General features: G+C 34.7%; 1 protein-coding gene across 3 annotated transcripts in view; it reads right to left on the bottom strand.

Moving 5' to 3' along the window:
- The window catches only part of ralgapa2 (Ral GTPase activating protein catalytic subunit alpha 2), a 121,132-nt gene extending 103,939 nt beyond the window's left edge, over positions 1 to 17,193 (bottom strand). For all 3 annotated transcript variants that reach the window (XM_087780491.1, XM_087780492.1, XM_087780493.1), the window contains exons 1-2: positions 16,999 to 17,193; positions 61 to 171 (exon numbers count right to left, since the gene is read on the bottom strand). In XM_087780491.1, the coding sequence (XP_087636617.1) occupies positions 61 to 171; positions 16,999 to 17,104 (217 nt within the window). In that variant the 5' untranslated portion in view covers positions 17,105 to 17,193. The remainder of the gene's footprint in view (positions 1 to 60; positions 172 to 16,998) is intronic.
- Positions 17,194 to 21,196: the final 4,003 nt, after the last annotated feature.

Below are 21,196 nucleotides of genomic sequence, written 5' to 3'. Positions count from 1 at the left end.
ATCTGGGTCATAGAGTTTCTAGACGAGAGGTTTTAAAACATAAATAAAGATCTGGCTCACCTTTTTGTTTTAAGTTGCTTTCCAGTGTACTGAAATTTTCATAGAAGATAAAATAAATCTGCGAACAGTTGCTCTCGAAGAAAATCTTCAGCTCACTCTTGTCGGTGAAATCTAAAAGAAAGAAAGCAGATCACAAAAAATGGATTAAAAATCTAATCTAATGATTAAAAGCTTTATTAAAGCTGACAAAACACAGCAAGATTGGAAAGTGACACACATGACCTTAGGAAATATGACTCACGCACCTTTGTAATGACCTTTTACGTGGAATAAAATGAACTTTGAGTCAAGAAAATGCTTCAGTTGATGAATGAAATGTTGCCAGAACTAGACTAGAATTTGCTTTAAAGATAAACATCCAAAATAACTTCCCCATTCCAGACAAACATAGACATTGTTTTCATCATTTGTGAGTCAAATTTACCACCAGCGACTTGTACTTTGAATAGTTTTTCTCATCTAAACAGGTACACAAGTGCTTATGTAGCTATAGCTACTGGTTACTTCCACTCATAACACCATGCTAGTCAAGTTAAGTTGACTTTATGTGTGGAAACTGGACAGAGAAAATGAAAAATCGCCCTAATCCGGCCGCAGTAGTGATGAGGAGAGTCTGATCTGAATATTAAAATCTAGGCCAGGAGGCATTCTGGCACGACAACAACAATTAAGATCCACCTTCTGTTGCGGGTCTTTCCAACGCATGGCTGGAAGAGGACCAGAAGTGTGCCGGTTAACAAGGGTCTGTTTTGTGACAACTCCATATTGTGCGTTATTAGCAACAGGAAGTGATGTGTAATACTTTTGAGCAGAAAAATACATTGGAAAATACAAGTGATTCAGTGCCTCAGAAGTCTGGCCATGGCGAGATAGCAAAGGCACCAAAGACCTGGCAGCAAAAGCTAGCATAGCTGTCAAGACTTCCGTCAAAGTTGTGGAATGATGAACTGTTCCGTTGCTTCGAAAAACATTGGCAAAACCCCCCCCCCCAGAAAACGTCTTTTGAAACCCACAAGAGGACTCAAGGCAAGGAGTACACTATAGTGTTGTTTTACAGTCAGTACTTCAGCAGAAATGTCTTAAAAAATAAACTGAATGAGTAGATTAAACTTCCTTTGTAGGTACTTTTTCAAGGATCAAAATACATGCTTGAATGCAACAACAGAAAAAATAAGTCATGATTTAGGACAAATAAAAAATAAAACCTAAACTTGCAAAATGTGTTGTGGTAAATTCAGGAACTCATTCAAACAGTAAAAAAAAGTTATTGACCATCCAGATGAGCCTCAAGATACACATAAAAAAAAAGATAATTAAAAACTACAATTTGAATCATTGTGATTGTATTTACTTAAAGTACTCTAGATGTGCAACTTGATAATTGTTTTACTGTGTCAATTCAAATGTAGTTGTTACCCTTTTCAAAATAAAATAAAACAAAGTAATGTAATGTATGTATGGTGTATCAAAACAAATATAAGAGTCAAATATTAAAACATAATACGTGGTATTGTGTTGTTCTTAAATGTGTGGTCTTATATACAAATTTATTTTAACCTAAATAAAATGAAATGGGTATAAAAAAATAAATAAAAAAATAAAAAATCTTTCACACAGACTACAATGTTTACGCAGCAAAAATGTTCATAGTTTGTCTGAAAACTTTTGGAAATACTTATTTAGGTTCATGATACATCAATCTGATTATTGACAAACCCAGATGAGCGAAAATAAAAAGTAATACAAAATAGAAAAAATAATTAATTTTATGTATGCTAACTTATTACACGGTAGTGTTTTGTTTTTAAGTGTGTGGTTTAATACACACATTTATTTTAACTTAATAAAAATAAAATGTATATATATTCAATATATATATTTAAAAGAAAATCAAAAGCTTAGATCGCAATGTTTACGCAGTAAAAATGTTTATAGTTTGTCTTGAAAAAAACGTATTTAGGTCCACGATATATTAACCACAGACACAAAGAAACACAGCAAAACCTGTGAAATGCACTTGTTTAGGTGTAAAAGCAGCAGCGACAGACGACTCAGCAGGTGAGCTGAAGGTCTGCATTGATCCCAGACAGACTGACGTAGACTAACACACTCCGACAACCAGCGGATCAAAGGGTGGCGCGAGTTATCTCGTCCTCGCCTGCTATTAAAAGACCAAAATATGTCAGTTCAATCACCCGACAGTGGGTTATAGGGAGACATGCGAGGAGACGTCTGCTGGGTTCTGGATGTCAGACGGCGCGTCACAGAACTAGCCGAGCCTGTCATCCATCCTCCTCGACATAACGTTCACCCTCACTGCTCCCCATCTGCTCAAATTCCCCAAACAACTCGCCGGAGCTTGACGGATGGCTGGTGAGGTCATGAGGGAGGAAAATACAAAAAAAACAAAACATTTCTGACAGAGAGCTACAATCTGTGGTGGACGTTTAAACTTGACGGAGGTTGAGACGATCATTAATTACAGTATAAATTATACTTGTGTCTCTCTTCAGGTGGATTCATTTTTAGATTTACAATTAACATGCAGTCGTTACATCCTCCGCAGCTACAAGAACGACGCTGGAATCGAGGCAATGACTGAGGACGAGAGGATACAGTCGACTTCCGGCAGATTTTAAAGCTAAAGTTTGGGCATATTTTGTCAAAAATGCGGTTTGTAAATCATGCAACGCCAGAGTCAAGTATCTTGGGCAGTACTAAAAATGTATATGTATCGCAATATCGTTGCCCTTGAAATGTGATACGTAGCGCCAGATTCCTGCCGATACACACCCCTGTAAATGACTGTAAATTCTGCAAGACCAGAGTCAAGTACTCGACAATACTACAAATATATCCTTGTTACTGCAGTATCACCATATATCGCTATATATCCGATCAATGCTCATGTATCGTGATATGTATTGTATCGCCAGATTCTTCCCAATACAAACAACTACTCGCAAAACTTATTTTTATTAATATAAATATATTTTTTAATGTGCTTTTTAGCTGTCTACTTCATGTTTTGCATCGTGGGTCTAAGAGGACGACAATTTTATCCATACGGTATGTATTGCATTCATGTACAGTATATTTGACAATAAAAGAACTTGAACTACTTATGAGAGTCAAGAGCATTACTATACGTTTCAAACCCTTATCTTAAACACTGCAAAAATCAACCCAGAATAGAAAATATTTAATTCATACTTGACTCTTTAGGTAACATTTCTTTAATTTCAACTGTAGCCACTAGCATATAAGATCCACACTAGAGTTTATTTTTTATCCTGCGAGTGCTAGTTAATGCTTAACAAGCTTGTCCGGAGCAGTTTTGAAAAAATAAAGTAGGCATTTCAACCCCCACCCTCGACACGTTGACAACCTCTCAGGTAACACACTCCCGACACAAAGAGGCGTTCAGGATCTGGGATTAAAAGGAAGGACATTGAATCTTTTTCGTCTCGAGTCAACTGAGAAAGAAAACCTACGGCCTTAAAAAACTAAACAATCTTAAATCCACACAGTCTCGCTGTGTGAGGTTCAAGTTCAAGGGTTGAGCACATTGCTTGTCTTGCTAATAAAAGACTCGAACCCGGGTTTACACAGCGAGCGAGCGGAAGAGTGTCTACAGTTAGCATATTTACCCAGAAGGTCGAAGGTCTACTCAGTCAGCCGGAGCCGCTCGGTATATTTACTCGGACAAACGCTGCCCACATGAACACACACTTAATGACCACGGGACTTTTAAATGCCTTTGATTCCACCTGCGCCATTAAAATGCCGAGCCATGCTCACATCACTTTGAGTGATACCAGTTCATTAGCATGGAGTTTAGCCGACGCTAGCAGGTGCGGCGCACTCTGGCCAAAATAAATGAAAGAAGATAAAGTGGAGTTAGATCAGACACAAGGGTGTCTTTAAGGAGGAAGCCTGGCTGAGCTGCATCGCGACGTCCAGTTCTGAGCGGGAACTGTCCTTCGTCCTTGTGACCGTCTCAGGATGGACAAGATAGTCTGATAAATACAGTTGTTTTATTTCCACGATAATGTATAGATATTCGTCAGCACCGCACCGATTGTTTGTTTTTTTATCAGAGACTTGAAAATCATATTTTATGTTGTACCAATATTTTTTTTATGGTCAATAGTTAAATAAAGTGTCTATAAAATGAAATTATTCTATTGTTTTCATTTACAATTAACACATATTCACACTAGATAGCGGCAGTCGTTACATCCTCCGCAGCTAAAGTAACAATTAAATCCTGCCAGATCCCGGTGATGACTGAGGACGAGAGGATACACTGGACTCCAGCAGCTTTTAAAGCTGATGTTTGGACATATTTTGTTTTTCGAAAGAAATAATGTATTTCTCAAGTGTCAAGCAGTCTGTAAATTCTGTAGTACTTAGACAATACTACAAATATATCCTTGTGCCTACAGTATCGAAATATATATTACAATATATCGTATTGTTGTCCCCGTATCTCGATATTTGTCGTATTGGCAGATTCTCGCCGATACACACTCCTTCTGCTGAAATGAATTGTATAAATGTCTCAAACATGTATATTTTCACAAATATATGTATGAGTTAACCATCAAGATAAAACTCAAACTTGTGTGGTGTCAAGAAACACGGCTAGCATTGCCGCAATTAGCATTGGCTGCGTCGCAGCCTACTCCCATCAGTGTGTGATTGTGTGTTTATGAAAGGGTGAATGTGTAACTTAGTGTTAGCATAGCAAAGCGCTATACAAGTAAGAGCTATTTATCATTAACCATAGATGTAAAAAATAAAAATGTCAATCAATAACAGAAATAAAGCAAAAAATAACTCAACGTTATTTATTAACTTATTTATTCAGACCTGCTAGTCTTTAAACCAAAGCAAATACAGCATTACAAACACATGTTTTGGTTATAGAAATACAATTAGTAACGAATAAACTGAATTTTTTTTAATTTTTTTTAAAAGTAAATTCAATATTTATCACTGCTAAACATTGTCAGTAAGTTTCAGATCGAACTTCGGGTCAAATATGTCGAAAAACAGACGCAAGAAGTTAGGATATCAACGGTATATTCAATTATTATTTCAATATATAAAAATATGTATTACTTAGTCAATAATAACGTCAGCGAAAGTGCCTATTACTGAAAGGCGGTCGTAATTTCTTCTGTGTTCTGTGATTTTATTTTCCTTAGAATGAGTATTTTTCTCCATTTTCAAGAGTAACAATTTAAAATTTTTAAATCAAATTTAGTCTCTTTTTCTTGTGCCAAAGTAACACATTATTTTCAACCAATTGCTTAAGACATCAGTTCATTTTGAACAACCTTGCTTGTCGAAATCGATGAGTATCATCAGCGTGACGATGCAGTATTTCAGGTATTTACGAGTTTAAGTTGGAGAGGAAGACGAGAGGAGCATTAAAACCACATCAATTAAAGATGACTCAAACAACACCAGGAGAGGTCTTCCGATCAGAGAAAACTTTTTATGCTTCCACTTATCTCTGACTCAACAATCCTGGACGAGGAAATCAAACTACAGCGTAAGGAAACAGAGACAGGATTTGTGGTCGTTATCATGGAAATCTTGATCCGGAAAAAGCCTCGACAAAGAAGTGAAAACCCTGGTGTATCGGCTTTAGGTGAGTTTTTAATCACCGTGATGAAAAAAGGTGATTCATAAATGGACCACGGACGAGCGCTTTCATTGGCTTTGACAGAACACAGCTGTGACTAATAGTAACACAAGTGTTTTAAACCGAGCCACGGCGGGAAACGTCAATCCTAATTCAACACGTGCTGAGGTTAGATTGATGTTCGTTTCCCGGGCGCCCATTGGCACAAATTCACGCATTTCCTCGACTTGATGCCAGATTCTAGTCTACTAGTAGTATACTGTAGTAACATCAATAAATTGCAATACTGTATTAACAACGATATATTGCGATACTGTAGTAACAACGATATATATCGCGATATAGTGCAATACTGTAGTAACAACGATATATTGCGATACTGTAGTAACAACGATATATATCGCGATATAGTGCAATACTGTAGTATCAACGATATATTGCGATACTGTAGTAACAACGATATATTGCGATACTGTAGTAACAACGATATATATCGCGATATAGTGCAATACTGTAGTATCAACGATATATTGCGATACTGTATTAACAACGATATATTGCGATACTGTAGTAACAACGATATATATCGCGATATAGTGCAATACTGTAGTATCAACGATATATTGCGATACTGTAGTAACAACGATATAAATCGCGATATAGTGCAATACTGTAGTAACAACGATATATTGCGATACTGTAGTAACAACGATATATTGTGATATATGGCAATACTGCATTAACAATGATGTATTGCGATACTGTTGAAACATCAATATATTGCGATATATTTTGCTATACTTTAATAAAAACAATATGTTGCATTATATTGCGATACTGTAGTAACAACGATATATCGCGATACTGCATTAACAACGACATATTGCGATACTGTTGAATCATCAATATATTGCGATATATTTTGCTATACTGTAATAACAACAATATGTTGCGTTATATTGCGATACTGTAGTAAAAACGATATATTGCGATACTGTAGTAACAACAATATATTGTTTCTTTTAAAGAAACAACACTTTTTCTGGCTTTTACAACAAAGAAATTAACAAATACTTTTCTAATCAAATGTGAAAGTGCTTGTTGGAAAGTGCTTCTCAAAATATTAACAAAAAATGTAAACTTACATTAACAATAAACAATAAAGTGCATTAACATCTCAAACAGACTGGAGTAACATGTAATATCCAGTATCTGTCTGTGTTTCATTTTTAACTTTAAACTCCGTTTTAAAGCCAAAATGAGTCCAAACATTAAAAGCTTAAGGAAACAGAGACAGGATTGTGGTCGTTATCATGGAAATCTTGATCTGGAAAAAGCCTCGACAAAGAAGTGAAAACCCTGGTGTATCGGCTTTAGGTGAGTTTTTAATCACCGTGATGAAAAAAGGTGATTCATAAATGGACCACGGACGAGCGCTTTCATTGGCTCTGACAGAACACAGCTGTGACTAATAGTGAAACATGTGTTTTAAACCGAGCCACGGCGGGAAACGTCAATCCTAATTCAACACGTGCTGAGGTTAGATTGATGTTCGTTTCCCGGGCGCCCATTGGCACAAATTCACGCATTTCCTCGACTTGATGCCAGATTCTAGTCTCACGGAGGTCGGGCTTCGATTTGTACGAACAAATACAACATAAAACGCTTGTTGTTTAAACAAAATAAAACATGGGGGAAGCTTCTGTGCCTCCGTGTGTGAACTCACGGTAGATTTGTGTAACAGATTGTGGCTGATGGGACTTCACGGTGCACAGTGTGAAATCATCTTGGCGTGGTCAGAGGTCATTCATTATCCACTTAACACCACCAAGGTGCTAAACTGGCAACACTATCCCCCCTTTTCAGTTAGTAATCCTTGAAGACTGGCAACAAGTATCAGTTAATTAGAATTTTCATAGATATATAATACACTGTATATATATACTGTATATATATATATATATATATATATATATATAATATATATACACACATGAAAGTATCTAAAGGTTTATTTTTAAAATCATAATTTTGGTTAAAAGTTGTTTTTTTTTCAAGTAGCAATATATCATTATATAATGCTTTTGCTGAAAATGCATTTTTAAAACATTTTCGACATTTTAAATTAACTTTTATTATGATTTTATGATACTTGGGTTCTGTCTAGACTAAAACTACTTCCTCATTGAACTGTCTGATTCCTTGAATATGAGCCAGAATAAATTAAATAATAATTATAGTTTATTAACCACAGTAAACTATATAAAAAATGTAATTAAACATCTGTTGCAACGTTAACCATGTGATTAATGGAAGAAAGTTAAAAAAAACAACTATATTTGTAAACTTTTTAAACTTCAAAAATACCTTAAGGTGTTGACTTTGAACTTTATTAATTAATTTTCCAACTGATACATGTCCAAGTGTTTTTGTGGTGGGACTTTAAACTGTACCTAAACTAAAAAAAAAAAACTCAAATAAAATAACTTCCAGGAACCCTGCTTTCTCAGTGAACTCTGCAAATGTTTCAAACCAAAAAAATGCGATCACGAAAGTACAACAAGAATGTAAGATAAGCTTGAGGTTTGGTGCCACGACTCCCTTCAGTCCACAGCAAACACAGGACAGGTAAACGCTGGAACTGGAGAAACAGGTTTTTGTGGCGTCAGAGAGATTAAAAAAAAAAAAAGAGAAAAAGATCTTTAACTTCTCTTGTCCAGGAGTTAAAAAGGAAATGTTAACATTTAATAAACACCTTTCAAAGATTAGATTGATCTTATTATAACTTACTTTTAAAATGAAACATAATCTAAATGTCGCTTGAAAGTACTTCTAAATCCTGGCACGAGGACATGTAAAGTAAGGAGGACACGTTTGCATATTTATTCCAGGGCGACTGGAAGTCAGTGGCTCGTCCCATCTGCCTCCAGCACTGGGTCCAGGACAAAGTCTGCTCTTTGACGACGTATATAAACTAGTAATAAGCAACCAGCCATATGGTGAATCCCTGACTTGAGCAGTAAAAAAAACAAACAGGAACACACACATTCCTTAATTTGTACTCTACAAGGACACTCCCATAACTGCCGGAGTGTTCTGACAATTACCCATTACCTGTCCTGATCATTGTACCTGCTCAGGTTAAAAAAAAAGTTCCCTCTGAAAGAAGAAGAAAGTGAGCACTGGATTTTTACAGGGAAAAATTGGAAGCAAAACTTAATTTTTGTTGAAAATGCCTTCGTTCAATCCTTGTATAATGTATTGTTACCACCAGTTGTAATCAGTTTTCTTACTTCATTCATTCATTTTTAGATCATTTGATTCAGCCACCATTACTGAACCCCAGAAAGAAATGAGAGCGAAAGGTAGAAAATTGCTTTAAACATAACTTAGGAATAATGAGTTTTTAGAAACTAGAAAAAAAAGTGACTAAGCTCAGTAGGGCTGTGTATTGGCAAGAATCAGGTGATATGTATCACAATACATGTGTGATGATACGATATTTGCGATACTGCATTAACAACGATATATTGCGATACTGTAGTAACAACGATATATATCGCGATATAGTGCAATACTGTAGTAACAACGATATATTGGGATACTGTAGTAACAACGATATATTGCGATACTGTAGTAACAACGATATATTGCGATACTGTAGTAACAACAATATATTGCGATACTGTAGTAACAACGATATATTGCGATACTGTAGTAACAACGATATATTGAGATATATTGCGATAACGTACTAACGATATATTGCGATACTGTAGTAACATCAATAAATTGCAATACTGTATTAACAACGATATATTGCGATACTGTAGAAACAACGATATATATCGCGATATAGTGCAATACTGTAGTAACAACAATATATTGCGATACTGTAGTAACAACGATATATCGTGATATATTGCGATACTGCATTAACAAGGATATATTGCGATACTGTTGTAACATCAATATATTGCGATATATTTTGCTATACTGTAGTAACAACAATATATTGCGATACTGTAGTAAAAACGATATATTGCGATACTGTAGTAACAACGATATATTGAGATATATTGCGATAACGTACTAACGATATATTGCGATACTGTAGTAACATCAATAAATTGCAATACTGTATTAACAACGATATATTGCGATACTGTAGTAACAACGATATATATTGCGATATAGTGCAATACTGTAGTAACAACAATATATTGCGATACTGTAGTAACAACGATATATCGTGATATATTGCGATACTGCATTAACAAGGATATATTGCGATACTGTTGTAACATCAATATATTGCGATATATTTTGCTATACTGTAGTAACAACAATATATTGCGATACTGTAGTAAAAACGATATATTGCGATACTGTAGTAACAACAATATATTGTTTCTTCTTTCTAAAGATACAACACTCCTTCTGGCTTTTACAACAAAGATATTAGCAAATACTTTTTCTAATCAAATGTGAAAGTGATTGTAGGAAAGTGCTTCTCAAAATATTAACAAAAAATGTAAACTTACATTAACAATAAACAACCTGGAGTAACATGTAATATCCAGTATCCGTCAGTGTTTAATTTTTAACTTTAAACTCCGTTTTAAAGCCAAAATGAGTCCAAACATTAAAAGCTTTAAAAGCTGATGTTAAATATACATTTTACCTTTTACTTTAAAGTTATTTTATTTATTATTTTTGGTTAAAAATTAAAATAATGATTTGATCTGATTTGATACGATTTGAAGGTTAGTTAGTAGAGCATTTAACGGTGTTACTAAACTTGTTAAATGTATTTTTGTGTCATCATTGATCGTCCTGAAGTTCCTGAAACACAATCTATCTATATATGGGAACGAGGCAGATTCCAATGATGAAGTCAACATTCACACCAACAAGAGCGTTTGTTATCGTTGATACAGTATTGTGAATACAAATATTGCGATATATGGTTATATTGATCATTTTTACACCCCTAAAGCACAGTACAATAAGTAGCTTTGACTCTCACATTGTAAAGCTTGAGATGAAAATACTTTTCAATAAAAAATAGTTGAAGAAACATGTCCAGATAAGCACTTAAGGTAAAAAAAGGTGTTAGAAGCCGAGGCGACTGGAGACTAGTGAGGGTCAAAGCTGCTAAGAGGTAGAATTTATTCACAAGGCTCCGATAAGTGTTTGACAAAAGTGGAGAATCAGAAGTTGAGTGATCTCGTCTTTCACCCGACGAACACGGACGAGCTTCTTAAGAGCTGCTCCAGTGTTGTTGCCGATGGTTTAGGCTCGTGATATCCTCTGGTTTCAGCGGCAGGTTCAGGAGAGCAGACGGATACACTTGCCAACACTCGTGGGAGGAACACACACATATGAAGCAAAGGGATTTAAGAGACCAGGAAATCTTTATGAGATAAATCTTTGCTTTGGTTTTGGACGGTTCCGTCTATGTGCCAAACCCTGCAATTCTTGAGGCATTCTTTAAAGAAGTACCTCAAGGTACAACACAGACTAGCGCGATCGAATATCTGGAATTTTTAAGATGAAACTTGACAATACAGAACCGGATAACTAAGTAAAGTCTGGACTCAAAGTGTTGCTTCAGATCAGGGAATAAAGTGTGCAGTTTGTCTCGTTACGAAGACGAAATTGTCGAGAAAATATTTGATCTACTCGCCAAGGTCTGAAAGCTGGTACTGAATTCCGACCGTATCGAATAACAAAACCTGTTGTAGCTGAATTGTACTCTCAAGCTCGGGTTATTATTACTTCATTTTTTTGGTTATTTTATAGAACTGGAAGAAAGTTCAACCAGAGAAACTTTTTTATTTAGCTTTGCACAATCATCAGTTATTTACAGGGGTGTGTATTTGCAAGAATCTGGCAATAAGATATGCATCACAATATTGCGAAACCATAGGAACAACATATACATTTTTAGTATTGCCCAAGTACTTGACTCTGGCTTTGCAGGATTTACAGACCGCATTACTTTTGGAAAAAAGCAAAATATGTCCAAACGTCAGTGGAGTCCACTGTATCCTCTTGTCCTCAGTCATCGCCCGGGATTTTAAATTTGAATCATTTGGTTTTAGGCACACGTTATTGAAACATAAATGCTCAAAGAACTATGGTAACACAACAAATATTTTATAAAAGCCAAAAATGGAGAAAAAAAAAACAACATGAATCTTTGTTTTGGGGGAAATAAAAAAAGATACAGTGCTGTCAGATATCGATACAATATTGTGGAAAAGAATATCGTTATATATCGCCTTATCCATATTTATAACAACCCTAGTTGTTTACTCTCCGACTATTTCAACGTGGTAATGGTCAACCCTATGTACATATCTATTTTATTCAAATGCCAAAATATTTCTTTTGGTTTTTGTATATCTCCCTCAAAGAATACGATTTGGATAAATTTCTTGACTCAATTACAGAAAGTATTGTTTATTTAGATTAAAGAAGATCCGAATCAACGGGGTTATCCTTAGTAAGAAAAAAGTTAACTTTTGAAATTAAATACTTAAGCTCATTTATAGAACAACAGGGGAAAAAACTCAAATTGAAGTAACATTTAGTAAGTAAGTAAGTCATTTTTATTTGTATAGCGCTTTTCCAGACCACAGTCACAAACCGCTTAAACAATCAAAACAATATTCAATAAAGTATATACTTTAAAGGTCAAGATAATACTGAGAAAAACACAGGAGTTCCAGAAAATCAAGGAAAAGCCTGAACAAATAAAAACGTCTTAAGATGTTTCTTGAAGGAGTCAGTAGATCCATCAAGCGCAAAGAGAGAGGAAGTATCTATTAGATGTTTAAGGTATAAAGAGCTTAAAGGGTAAGATTACAAAAAAATATTATTATTATTATACTATTTTGATTCATTTTATAATTTTCTACTCACCCTCATGTAGACTAAGGGTTGGGATTATTTTCCGAGTTATCTGTTCCCGTTTAGAGGGCTAAAAATGTCACAGATACCCCTTTAATTCATTTGCTTTTCTTTCAGCCATTAAGTGGGTTAAGAAAACAGAACGGCTGGTGAAGGGCACGAGAATGACTTCAGGTCAACGACGAGTTGAAGCAACAGCCACTCTGTCCCCGAGGCCACGAGGAAGAAGGCGATAAACAGGCCTCCTGTAATCAACAACCTCATCGGGGCGACCAGGCATGACTGGCACATTAACATGCAACAGCAGCAGCTTTCACACTCTATCCAGCAGATCGGTTCAGTGGGCAGAAAAAAACCAATAAGCTGCCTGAAAATAGACCAACAACCAATATGACAGCTTCCACAACGGGCCTGGAACCGCTTCTGTCGATGAGGGTCACATGTTCTCTGGATCGTTTGTTATGTAAACAAACAGAAGATAAAGCTAAGCTAAAAATATTAGCTTTCTGTGTATATTTTTCTTTACTGTAAAACAATGATTCATTTTCAGTTTTCATGTGGTACATGGGGTATAAATTAATTTCTTAAAAGAGCAAATTATTTGTGTGAGAACTTTCCTGCTTGAGACCATCAAGGATTTCGGTTATAACTAACACAACATGGACTTTTTAAACAGAACATCTTTGGATGATGGTATGTAGAACTGCAGGACAGACATGAATCTTCATTCGATTTCATATACAAAATTGTATTTTTGGTTTAAGAGAACATGTAGTATATTTCAAGGGCATCATTCTAAAAAGGTAATAGGGGTAAAATAGCTTTTTCAAAATAAAAGTGGTGCTTATCCTACGTGGGACTTCCATATTCTTGGTCAAAACTAAAACATAAAGATGTATAATGACCATGTCATTCTTAAAATACATTGTGTGATTCCATTCATTTTAATCAGATGTAGTTTTTTCTAAATATGTTTTGACTTTTCAGCTTTTACAAAAGGACACAAAAGTATCATCTTCGTAGAATGACAACGTTTGCTTTTGTATTTGGCTAAAATTAGAAGAAATAACACGATAAGCAGTAAAAAATAAACTTCTTAAAAAGGTTTGTGAAGTTTAAACATCTACATATTCTAGTACTGGATGCTGAAAAAGTAGTTTTTGACCAGAAATTGTCGTCAGCGCAATATAGTAGATGTCATGAAGCGTATAGAATTAGAAAATCCATGATTCGACTTCAGAGTAGGAAAGTCTGCTGAATTCCCTCTGGTCCCTAGTCCTACACATCTCTCAGCACTACTTCCCTTTCCAAGCAACACCGGGAGGAAATCCTCTCCGTGCTGAAAACGCAGTGAAATCAGGGAGGTCGGGGGGGGACTTCAGCGACTCAGGCTCTACTATCAGTGACTGGCCAAACAGACCGGCTCTTATCTGTAACCGTGCATGAAGGAAAGAAAAACAGAAGCTGCAGACCGTCCTCTGGCTTCACTTCCACTTTGGTTGCGTTCGCCTTGACATTGAACCGAGGCAGCCCTTAGAAAGAGTTTACAACATTATCTGATGGAAACTGTCACAGCTAGTTAAGGGAGGATCAGAAACAGGGATCTTTACCCTCATTTTCTTATATATATATACCGTCAAAATTTTTATGTTTCTGGCATTTTAAATATTTCAAACTGCCTTCACGGTAATGAGAGACCGGCTTAGGAAATCTCAAGCGGCAACATTTTCTTGACCTACTTTGAAATGAGTTTGGCAACTGCAATTATAATTAACCACAGTTCTTAAGATCTAAGAATTCCCTCGTCAATCTCACTCGCAAGAATTCACAAAAAAAGCGCTCGCCTACCTAATTTCATCCCTGATGATAACTTCGCTTTAACAGCTTTTGTGCGTCACGACCTGAAGTAGACAATTTAATGTCTTCACACGCAAAAAAAACCATAAATATCCTGCACTTAAGGTAAGTTCAATTCAAGCCTTTTTAAGAATTCTTTAAAACCATTAAATTTAAGATCAACTACTAATCAAGCAAAATGGAGACAAGAAACACCCAAACATGACATCGGTTTAAAGACAATTTTACCCCAAAAAAACATAATATTATTCATCTGTTGAAAAAAACTTTCCTTGAATCCCATTGTGCAGACTTCTTCTCGGAAGTAGAACCACAATCTGCTCTGAGGTTTTAAAAATGAAAGCTAAAATAAAGAGGAATTAAGGAGAAACCCCTGGTGAAAGGAAAAGCATGTCTTGCGTTGGAAAAAGTATTATTTGTGTAGTTTATTTTTCTTTCTTTTAACAATATGGTTGTGAAATGATTCCAGTCTGAAAGACCCTTTTTACAGTTGTCAAGCTTCATGTTTCTAATTCTGGACCGGATCTAACCAGTTCTGGGTTGAAAGACGAGAAAAAAAAAACTCAGTAGTAACAACTTTTATGCCACATTAACTTCTTCTGAAGAACACGAGCAACTGTTTTCTCCGAAGGTTAGTGAGACAGCACGAGATCTCTGACATCCGGATGTGACTCAGAGTAGGACCTTTAGAGTAACTTTCAGTTCGCAACTATGGTATGGTTTTCTTTATCCAGATTTTTTTTTTCTCAGATTAAAAATATGTTCAAGGTGCCATCACTCGTATGGCTTCAAACCGCTGCTGTACACACAAACTGTCAAATCACTAAAAATAAATTATTTTAGTGACAAAAATGTTGTTGGTTTCTACTTTACAAGTTTTACCTCAGGTTGCCGAAGCTTTTGAAAATTTGGTCTAACGTTTTTTTCGTATTAAAGAAGTTGATTTGGATAGCATTTTGTGTTTTAATAAGCTGCTTGGCAGAGGTATGCAAGCATCTAGACGTCATGTTTCAGACAGTAGCAATCGGTAGAACAGATATTAAATACTGTATATTGTTTTCTGTGTGCAACCTGTTAAAACATTTCTCAAGGACTGAGACTAGTACACAAAAACATCTAATTAGCGCATCCTTTCATCATTCCGATACGTTCGCTTCGATACTGGTTCCTGAACGACACAAACTTTTATAAATATCAATTCCAACAAAAGGAAAATATCATTACACCTTGAGTTAATGTTTTTCAGCTCAAGTAAATTTCAACTACAAGCTTTTTTTTTTTTTTCATGCAACAGTAATCATACATATTTCCTGGCAGAACAACACTTGCCAACAAGTAACAACTTAATCTGATGCCCAATGCCTTTGTCATGTATCACACATTATCAATTTTTGATCACACATGGGTACCGAAAACTAGAATAAAACTTGATACTTATTACTTTGTTTTATTCACTTTATTTTCAGGAGACTACGGTCCATCTGAACCAGAACCTCCCTCCACAACAAGTGCCTTTCCCTTCACCCCCCCAACAAGAGATTTGACTCTTGAACACAACATTATTGTAACCACTTTCCATTGTACACACTTTCTGCACTTTGTAAATAGTTCAATTGCATATTTTATTTCAGAATCAGAATCCTTTTTTTGCCAGTGTTTTGCCAGACATTACATTTGTTTTCTTTGAGGCGTCAGTACGGAATAAAATAATTAAATAAGACACAAAATAAACAATAGAAAAAAAGAACCCGTTTCATGTTTCATGTTTGCCAAAGAAAATGAATAGTTGGTAAAATCCTTCACTGACAATGGCAACTAAATGTTGTTCTTATTCAGATTCTACATATATTTTATTTCCACAATAACAAAAATAATTGTGTTTTCTACATGACAGGCAATGCAGTCGTTTGAGACCAACATTAAGAATATAAGCAAACAGATAATAAAAGCAAATATACATGCTGATTAAACTACAATATTACTTATGTTTAAGTCAAGCTTTTAACCAACACAATGCATAACTGATCAGCCATTTTAAGAACTAAAAAACAAAAGATGATGTTGATGCTGGTGGTAAACAGCAGCACATGACTAACACGTTTTTTGTTTTTTTTATTCCACTTCCTAGTTTTTGTGAACAAATCACTTCCCCACTGCCTTGTTCCTTGTTGTTGTTCCACAGACAGAGAGAAAAACAGCAGAATGAAGGGAGGAAGAAGCGCAGGAGTGATGACAAAGGAGAAGGAAACAATGTGAGCTCTCCCTGCCAGCATCTGTTAGCATAGCTAGCTTAGTCCGGCTAAAGATGAGGCTAGCGAATATTAGCGACACATGCACGCGTTTTTTTTTAAACACACAACAAACACGTGCACGTTGAGAAAACAAAGCGGAAAACGAGTCGCTTTTTTTTCTTTTTTTTTGCACGTTTTTTTTGCGTTTTTTGCTCGCCGGTGACAAGTAGCTAAAAAAGGTGTTAGCCTAGCTAAGCTAGTGATGCTGCGACTCACCTATGAGCGAGCGCAGGTGTTTGAGGCGAGTCAGTACATCCTTCTTTGGGTCCAGAACTTTCTGTGTAGATTTCTTGACGTCCCCATGACCCCGTCGAGTGAACATCCCGCCCGGGAGAAGCGAGCAGTGGCCCGCAGAAGCACCTGTTCTCTCTCGCAGCCCCTCCGAAGGGAGACTCTACGCTGGCTCGGTAAACATCTCTCCTGTGGGTGTGTAAACACGGAAGCTGCGGCTGACACGGAGGAGGGGTCAGCGCCGCCTGAAGACGCCTCTCCCCCCTCCCTCTTGGTTGACCTCTTGACCTTCAACCCCAACTTCCTTAACTTTTGCGTTTATCCGCAGTTGTTTTTTTTTGCAAACACCGGACAAATTCTTTTACTCTTATAAAACTACTACTTCTACGAAATTCTAAACTCATTAACTCACTTTAAATAATATTTAATATACTAACTATTTGAAATAGTTACAATAATTATCGCATAAATAATGATATAAGAACATAAACAGTTTTTAGATGATGAATATAGTCATGTGACTCGAAAGCGCCCCCTCGTGTCACTTAAGAGAAAACGCAGTAACCTCTAATTTATTTCATTTATATTCAAAAATACCTCGGTAACAACAGAAAAGGTTGGGTTTTTTTTAAAAATAATTATTTTAATTTCCGTAATAATTATTATTTATATATGTATCGATTATATGTGTTTTAAATAAAACTGCAGTCATAGAATGTTTTCTTTTTTTAATACTAACTTATGCCTTAAATTCTTCTTCTTCTTGATTTTTATTAGAAAGTTTCAATATAATATGAAATCGTTAAGTATTCCAGGAAAAAGCTTCTTTAATATTTGCAATTTACATTTTTTTTCAACTTCTTTAATACTAGCATGTATTTAAGTATTCCAGGAATATAACTTTTTAAAGCTTTTTTAATATAGGCAATTATTTTATAATTCCAGGTAAACATTAAGCAAAAATATATATATATATATATTTATGTAGTTTACTTAAAAAACATATATTAAATATTTCATCTTTAATATTTGCAAAGATTTGAACATTATAGGAGACCCTGGTCTGGAAAAGCGGTATATAAATAAAAATGACTTACTTACTTACTTACATTAAAAAAAAAAAATATATATATATATATATATATATATATATATATATATATATATATATATTCTTCAATATTTGCAATTTTCTTTTCAAATATTCCAGAAATACATTTTCTGAAAAAACGAAAACACTTCTTTAATATTTAAAGTGATTTAAATTCCAGGATTCAATTTTCTTTACTTCATTAATACTGGTATTTATTTAAGTATTTTGGTATTTCATCTAAGCAAAATGCTTGATCAAATTCACAATGTTTTTAATATTCCAAAGAATGTTTAATCATTTAAAAATACAGGATTTAAAAGAGCTTCTTTAATATTTTCAATTATTTAAGTATTCAAGGATCACATTAACATTATCTAACTATTATCATTGTTGTTGATGTTTTTATAAAGGTTCTATATTCAACATGCTGTTAGTTAAGTATTCCAGGATTACATTAAAACATTTATAAAAAGCTTGTTTGATATTTATAATTATTGAATACTTCCAGGATTACATAAAAACCTTATTTATTTGCAATTATTAAAGTATTCCAGGATTCATTGTGTCGTGTGCACAGTAGAAACGAGAAGCAATTAAATTCTGACTTTGTTGCCCACAATGAAAGCCAGCACATAATACAATAAAATATTAAAAACTACAGATAAATACAATATACAGCATAAACTTTAACAGAAGAAAACGGTAGTCTCAGTCTATATACAGTGTAGTGCAAAAGTTAAAGTACAAGTCAATGTAATTTCAGTTCAGTATTTTTTATTCATGCATATTCATTTATTCATTCATTTATTTGTTGTGATATTTTAATCTCCTAGAAGAATACAAGAACCTCTTCTACAAATAATGGGGATTTTCAAAGGAAAACTGTTACAGTAATGCAAAGTATAATGAAATAAGGTAAATATAGAGAGAGTAAATCTCATACTATTTTAAAAACGGTTTCAGAATGTGACATTAAAAGGCGGTATTGGTACAAACATCAGAAAACCTTAATAGACGCAATATGACTTAATATATAGAACATAAATAGTATTTAAAAAACAGTACAAAGTTAAACATTTAGAAAAGCTAACAAGCGATAATATGATGTGTGTTAATTGTTGATTACATAAAAGGTTGAAATTGGTTTAATTACAGTTGATAATTGTTTGACTAAATTTAAAAAAAACAATTATAGTTTAAAGTTCTACAGTGGTAAATAGTAAATGAATGTATACAGTCGACATATTTTCTGTAAGCCAACGCAAGGACAACATGTCATTAAAATAGAAAAATGAACAACATGAATTAATCAGAAATATTTGAACATTGTCAACCAAAATTGTTTAATAAATAGTGTTTTTCATTTCCTCAACATCATTGTCTTAACATTGACAAAACTGACTCAGAACTAAGAATGTTTTTTAGTCAAAAACGCTAATGAATTTGTATGAATTGTAAATTGAGTTAATCTCAAATAATATGTACATTTATTCAGTGAAATTATGAAAAAACTAATGAACCACTTGATCATCGTAGCCTGATTAATGTATGACTACATGAAAATAAAAAAATAAAAATAAAAAACAACAATTCAATTAATTTTCTTGGTTAAAAAATGTACTAAAAAAGAAATAAATCACGAGCGAAAACAAAAATAAAATTGTGATTTGATGAAATGACTAAATTGTCCAGCAGGTGGCAGCTAAATCAACATTTACTGTGCGATTTAAATTTTATTTTACATCATCCCAAATAAAAGTGTTGCGAAGTAAAGCTATATAAAACATTTAAGATAAATACAAAACATATTTTGAGTTATATTGTATATTTTTATTCATTTATATTTACTTTTGTTCATCTAAAATATATATAAAGGTGTATTTATTGTCTTCAAATGTAATTTCTTACTATATTCTTCACGTTTTTTCAGCTAAAAAGCTTTTTTTTAATTGAATGTTCTTTTGATATGTTTCTAAAATGTAGTTTTATGATACTAATACTACTTTGTAGTTTGTTTTGGATGGTTTATAAATAGGATAATAAAATGTATATCACTCTTTGCTTCTCCTGAATCTGTTAAACATTTCTAAGAACCTTCTTGCGTCGCTGGTTGAGGAATCGTGCCAGGAGCCCGAGAAGTCGAACCATAATTGAGTCGGAAACTATAAAAAATTCCGGAGACAATCTGTCGCTAATGGGAAAGCAATTTGCTCTTGGAGTATAAACTCCACATTTCCCCCCCCCGATATCAACAACTGAAAAACAGAGACTCATTTGTCTCCTTCACGCCCTCTCCACACCGCCGATCTTACGTAACGAGAGAATCAACAAAGGGTCGTCGCAGAGAAAGAAGTAAATGGAAGAGTCAAATCAGCCTTTGCCCTGCAGTTTGGTGCCGCTCTCATTATCTGAAGTGGGCCATTCTGAGGAACGAGAGTAATCACCGGCGTAATCACCGCTCCGTCTTGGCAAACCTGCCTTGTTGTTGAAGTGCAGGTTATTGCTCATTATCTGTGATGGTTCCACGCCAATCGATCAACAATAACAGAGGCCACCGACGCTATGTTGTCGGCACCTGGAAGTATGGTGGCTTCAACATACCGTACATTTATATATACGTCTCATGTTACCATAACTACTTCTACTACTATAACTACATTTTCTTAAATGACGTCGCCATGAACTGAGCCTTGAAGTGAAACGTCCTCAAATATGGTATATTTTCTTTATTGTCTCGCGAAATAACTCAAAAACAGGTTATTTATCTTCAGGTTATAGAAGGTTTTGAAGAAGACATCATCGACTTGTATGGCCTCGCTGTCGAATAAATAATGTGATTATAGAGTCGAGAATGCATTGTTTCTGTATAGTTTTTAAATAGTTTTGGTCTATTGTAAAAGTTTATTTTCGTGTCGAAACAAGAAGGATCTGCCTCGCATGCAGTTAATGCAGAAAAGTCTGCAGCGAGAATTCTGACCTGCTCTAGTAGAAGAACTCACATTTCTGCGATCCTTAAGACTCTTCACTGGCTGCCAGTTTCTTTCAGGATTAACTTTAAAATTCTGTTTTTTACTTTCAGATCTATTCATG

The sequence above is a fragment of the Callionymus lyra genome, chromosome 18 (genome assembly GCF_982586985.1).
Source record: "Callionymus lyra chromosome 18, fCalLyr1.hap1.1, whole genome shotgun sequence".
Taxonomy (NCBI): domain Eukaryota; kingdom Metazoa; phylum Chordata; class Actinopteri; order Syngnathiformes; family Callionymidae; genus Callionymus; species Callionymus lyra.
The sequence above is the reverse complement of the archived record's forward strand: the minus strand, read 5'-3'. Positions and strand labels throughout refer to the sequence as shown.